This window comes from Pundamilia nyererei, unplaced genomic scaffold (assembly GCF_000239375.1).
Source record: "Pundamilia nyererei isolate P.nyererei 1_Seehausen unplaced genomic scaffold, PunNye1.0 scaffold00209, whole genome shotgun sequence".
Classification (NCBI taxonomy): domain Eukaryota; kingdom Metazoa; phylum Chordata; class Actinopteri; order Cichliformes; family Cichlidae; genus Pundamilia; species Pundamilia nyererei.
This window is the reverse complement of record NW_005187610.1, coordinates 1,004-7,129: the sequence shown is the minus strand read 5'-3', so window position 1 is coordinate 7,129 and position 6,126 is coordinate 1,004. Positions and strand designations below refer to the sequence as shown.

Genomic DNA, 6,126 nt, shown 5'->3' with positions numbered 1-6,126 from the left:
ACCCCTGGGAGCTAAGAACCCAGCTGAGGACTGCACCTTGGCTGTCGCTGCCTGAGCAGGGTAAGTGCTCTGCGCAGCTGCAGTCTGCTCTGTGTTTTCCAGAGGCCCACGTGCCTGCCGGTTCAGCCCTGTGTGTGCCAGGGGCCCCTGTGACTGTTTTCGCTGTTTGGATTCCTGGGGGGCTCTTGTGTTGTTGTGTTCCGTTTCCGTTGTTCTGTTTAACAGTTACATATTTCATTATCCAGGCTCTGACTCTAAGTATTCATTTTAAAAATAAGAGAAGTCTAGGCTTTAATCCTAATAGATTCACTTCAACCTTGAAAGAAATGTGTGGGAGTTAGGGTCCTTCTAGTGTCGCTGTTTAAAGGTAATTGGACACTTGGATGCATTGTACCTTGAAAAGTGAAGGCAGAGAAAAGGTGGAGAGAACCCCAGGTGTCTGCAGTAAAAGTCTGTGGGAGCATCTCCAGGGAAAACACAAAGTGTCTGCTGATGTCTAAGACTTAAAGCAGTCATTCACCACATGGTTTTCAATTAGAATGATTAAATATGACTGGATGTGGATCCGTGCAATTATTCTCACACCCCTGAATTCTGCAGTAAAAATTGCTGCATTTTTATGAAGCACTTTTCAATACTGCCATAAATTCACTCCAATTAAAACTGAGTCTTGGCACATTAATACAGTATTCATTTCTTTATGTAGAACTGAATATGCTTAAGCTTAGACCCCGAAGTTAGAAAGAAAAAAAAGGGGGGGGGGGAGAGACATTTTGGACTGTGGCATAAAATGGAAATGCACAACTTCTAAAGATGTGTGTTCCACCACTGAGCCTGGAGTCCTTTACCACAACCATTTGGATGTTAGAGTTTTCTTTCCTGCTACCCTTGAAAAGAAGAAAGGATGTCTCTTTGCAATAACCAGCACTAAATGGTCATTTGAAAAGCCAGATTTGAACAATCCTACTGTGTATAAGAAGCTGCAGAAGTTGGGGGGTGGGGGGGATGCACAGAAATACAGTGCTGTGCAAAAGTGTGGAGTCACCACTACTTTCTTTATATTTTGCCAGGAAAATGAGAAATAGGAAGCATGTGTAAATACATACAGAAATACTGCATATAATGCAAATAAGGGCCTTGTATAATCCTACCAAGCTTCAAAGTCAATATTTAGTACCACCACCTTTATTCTGCAACACAGCCTGAACTCTTTCGGGCAAGCTTTCATCTAGCAGTTCTCCGGGCTTCTTGAAGGCCATTCAAAGCTTTGGATGTTGACTGCCTTTTGTTCTGTTGTCTGTCAAAATGCTCTGACACCGCTTCAATAACATTTAGGTCAGATGGTATTAGATGGTGAATCAAAATCGAATGGTACTTTTCAGCATTCACAATACCGTCAAATCTGACAAGATCCCCAACACCGCTGGCTGAAATTCCACCATCAAACCATGTCATAGCCTCCATTGTGTTGTGGAACACTTAGACGCACTTACATGTTTGCCTCAGCCAATGAAATTCATCACAACGAGATGGAGGACGGTGTGAGCGAACAGGAAGTCGGCGAAGGCTCTCTCTGGGGAGATGGACGGAAAATCTCGTTTGTTCTGTGGGTTTATCTGGATGAAAAACTGAAAAACAAACAAGGGATTAAGTATCAGTACCTCTTTCACTTGCCAACTACTGCAACAACTGCAGTGGGGCTACAGCAGAGTTGTTGTTTTTTTCATGATAACTTAAATAGTTTTAAATATTAGGGTTAGTGGTTTAGAAGTTAAACACCAAAAGTCAGACAGCCTAATTTTTTCACAATTTTCAGGTCGTTACCTGTTTTTGCATTTAGGAGGAAATAGGAAGCACAGATACTATGCAGTATAAATGAAATAATTAACTGATTAGCTGATTGGTCAATGCAGACTGATAATTTCCATTTTTTGTCATCCTCAAAACACCACACCTCCATCACATTTATAAACCAAATAAATTCTCATACTTGTTAATGTCCAACATGATGAGTTGTAAAGCCCACCAATTTACCAATGGGCTTAAATTACTGACTTCTAGTAGCTATTAGAAGAGCCACTGGCATTGGAATTTATAACTGACGAGATATAAGAATCTGATAAAAAGTACTGATAGGAGAAACGCCCTTTGACCATATTATGATTGCTGATGTTACATAGTGTGTACACCAGAGGGCACTCTGCAACTTCCTGTTGGCATCGCGTGTTTGTAATGCCACAAACAGCAACAAGCTGACAGAAAAAGAAATTAGAGTTCACTAACAGCATCTTCTAGTGGTAAAAGTGCCACAGCAGCTATACACAGTTCAACAAATCACGTGGCAGTCTGAAGCGTGCATGCTTGAGGTTGTCTGTGTGTATAGTCGTGTCCAAATTCATGGGCTGCATCCTCCTGAGGACCCGGCCTTCGTGGTCTACGTGGATCGGGTCCTCAGAAGGTCGGGTAGGCCGGAAGTAAACGGCTGTGGAATTGGACGGTCTAGCCTTCTGATTAGCATCACCGCCGTCTCGGTGGAGTTTAATAAACTCGGCCGTCTGCTCCTTGCTATGTAAAATATAACAGGACACTGGCGTAAATTCTCGACCATCTCACACTTCTGTTTAATCAATTTTCTGTTTGCCGTTTATTCAGCTGTGTGAAAAATAATTAATTAATAATTTTATCTAATCTAATCTAATAACTTTAATCTCAGCCAAACCGATTTACTCACAAACAAATAAAACACTGAAAAAGCCAAACAATAACATTTAGGTTGTCTAAGTGACTTACATATTACGTTTAACCTGAGTAGCGAAACTCCGCGGTGATCTGAGATTTATGTGCCGGGAGTTGTGCCGTTCTCTGCGGCTCTAGTGACCCTCGAGCTCTCGGCTAGCTATCGAGCTGGTGGGTAGCAGACGTCTCTGAAAATGTTGGAGCGCTTTTGCAAATATGCGATATCTTGATAAACCGAGCAGATATTTGAAGTTTACACACCCACATTCTCGCCTGAAAATATGTTAAAAGTTTATTTTGTGACCCAGAAAGATTGATAAGAGTAATATTAAAAACTTAGTAGCGGCCGCCATTGTTGAAAACTGGAGTTTGGCTGGGCCACGCTATGAATTCTGGGATATGGTAAGCCACAAAGGACACACCCGACCCATCCTTCAAATTCGGGGAAAAGGAGGACAGCCTTCGGCGCGTCGCTGTGACATAATCGGCCTACATAATGCGTCCTCAGGAGGATGCAGCCCATGAATTTGGACACAACCCGTATATGCATGTGTGTGGGTCTGTTTGTTAGACACTTCCTGACATCATATATGGCGTGACATCTCAAGTCACTCCATTTAGGCATGACCTTTAAACACAAAAGCAGAAGTAAGCAATCCTGCTTAACTTAGAAAAACAAGAACTCGTGGTTTCTTGTGTGCAATGAAATATTATAGCGATGAGACTGCTTCCTACATCTTATGTTAGCACTTCTAAACCCAAAAATAAAGCTGCTAATCGTCACGCTCTTTCTGAACAATCACAACCATATTAGGACATATAAAAGCAGTGGTTATATATATATCTTAGCACAATCTCAAAAGCATCAACTCTAACATCCGTATTTTTAAATTTTTTATTTATTGTCCATTACAAACGCCAATAACAACACCTTTATAAATAAATTAATAAATCGATACTAGCGGCCACTTAAGGCTGGCTCCAAAAGCAAGTCAATGCCCGTCTTAAAACCCTAATTTTACTCTATTTTTAAAAAATGCTGGCTGTCAGCCAGGGATACGCCTCAGCCTCTTACTAGATACACCAATGGAATGAATTTCAAAATCCTACATCAACTGGTTCTCAAGTTATTCACAAGATTTTCAGAAAACTAGACCTCTGACCACTAACCTTGAGGTCGAGGTCAGTAAGATTTAAACTTGTCCAAGACTTTTAGTAGATACACCTTTGGTATCAATCTGAAATTCCTACTTCACTTTGTTATCCAGTCAACGCATTCATGAGATTTTCAGAAAATGTGACACCGTAGTCACTGAGATTTTTAGTAGATACACCTATGGCATCTACCTATGGTGTTAATTTGAGACTGTTTCAAATTGACGCCTATTGATAAAATCGCTTCATTTTTGAGTTTTTACATTCACCAACATGGGTGTCCATGTCCAGCAGGGTGACAGCAATACTCCATCAGCCTTTTATGACGGAGGGGTAAAATGTTTTGAGCCCTGAACAAAAAAAAAATGTTTTAGCCTCAATGCATGGGTTCCCCTTCATAGCAGCTACACGGTGGTTTTTTTTCCATCTCCATCTGTATAGTAAAAATTTCCAACATGTTTGCACTTTTGGTACCTTGAGCATTTTAATAAAATTGTATAACAACTAGTTCAAAACCTCTGCACACCTGAAGGGACGACGAGCAGCAAACTTCCACAAAAACAACTAAACTTAACCCTTCACACTGTTTCAATTACAGATGAACTTGTATTTTATTGTGTTAATGGAATTACCTGAGAAATGAGCCTATCCAAAATAGACTTGGTTTGTGCTTCAGTTTTTAATGAGTGAAATTCTGGTATTTAATTACTTAACAAACATGTGCTTATTCATGCTAACAGTTTGAACCAAGCTTGCTAGTGTTAGCTAATAACTTAGCCCACTATGCTATCATCCAGTCAATGTGATTGTTGGCTTTAAAAGAAAGAAAGAAAGAAAAAGAAATTAGTTTTTTTTTAAAACATGGCAGTTGACAAAACTAATATTTTGGCTTGGACATGCAGAGCCTACAAGTCAATAGTCAAAATCCCTGTGTGACCATCTAACATTTACAGTCTTTGAGTCCATGGCCTTCCCATGCACCTGCGTTGAACATTCGTGAAAAGTTCAGGGCTACAGGAATGCATGAAAACTGCTTACTGCACATTTTCCTAGCTGCAAAATAAGCATCTGTGCAGCCTTAAAAATAATTAACCAATGTCACCCAAAAAGTTACTCGGTAAACCACGTGTATTCATTTCATTTTAATAAATAAATAAATAATCTGAAGTCACGCTACTAGTTTAGCATAGATAGCTAACATGTGCCTGAGCACACTTACTGGATCACCCCTTTAAAAAATGTAAATAAAATAAAATGTAATAAAATAAAATCACCGGCAACACGTTTAATCGAATAAACATTTACCTGCAAGAATAAAAGAGCCCACGCAAGAGATGAAGCCCGAGAGAAAGCTAATGAATGGAAAGGTGCCGACGAGGAGACAGTAGAGCAGGGGTCGGCAACCTTTCTGATGACGAGTGCCATCTAAAATTTCCTCAGAAGTCAGTGTGCCATATGAGTGCATTAGCAATAAATTTAATAATGCTCTATATTAACATTTACACACTATATAGAACCACTTTATACAATTATATTTGTTCGCAGATGTTGGCAGCTATCAGCGAATAGTTATCAGCTATTTTGAAACAAAAAAAAAAGACTTTTTATCCATAACAGCAAATGGACTGTACAACAGAAAATACAAATGTTATTTATGGTCTCCTCACAACAATGATAAGAAAAATAAACTGGGTCAATATGGCATGTTTGTTAATACAGGGATACACATGTTAATCTGATATCTGGTCTCCAGCTTTCAGACAGTTACCTGAGGACACTCTTCGTGTGAGAGAAAATCTGCTCACACAGATATGTAGAGTCAAATACTGTCAATAAGGCCTCTGTAATGTTCTGAAGACAGTTAAACTTGTCAGGTAGTGATGTCCAGGTGAAAATGCAGCTCCATGAACTGTGGGTTCCAGCTGCGTTCATAGTTCTGCAAACTTTGACCCCCACAGAGCTGAGGTATTTATTTCAATCAGTTGCATTTGGATGTCACATTAACTGGCATTACGTTAGCCAGTAAATGCGAGACAAATCTAGCTGCTCATTAAAGCTTTCTGGTTTGATCAGAAAATAAAACATTGGTCTAAACGCCTGAAAGTCCCAAACATGCATTGTGTCTCAAGTCTACGGATGCATCCGTGTATCTCCGTGCTGATGCTGTGCTGAGCGAACAGCTCCTGAAGCTTTTGAAGTGTCAGAATGTGGAAAGCCAACAACGTCCCTCTCACC

General features: G+C 40.0%; 1 protein-coding gene across 1 annotated transcript; it reads right to left on the bottom strand.

Annotated features, from left to right (window-relative positions):
• Positions 1–1,492: 1,492 nt before the first annotated feature.
• On the bottom strand, positions 1,493–5,299 carry LOC102212194 (dolichyl-diphosphooligosaccharide--protein glycosyltransferase subunit DAD1-like; the record flags this gene model as incomplete). The annotated part of the gene is made up of 2 exons (XM_005747956.1): positions 1,493–1,628; positions 5,201–5,299. Coding segments are annotated over 2 exons (225 nt in total), but the record flags the coding sequence as incomplete, so codon positions are not given.
• Positions 5,300–6,126: the final 827 nt, after the last annotated feature.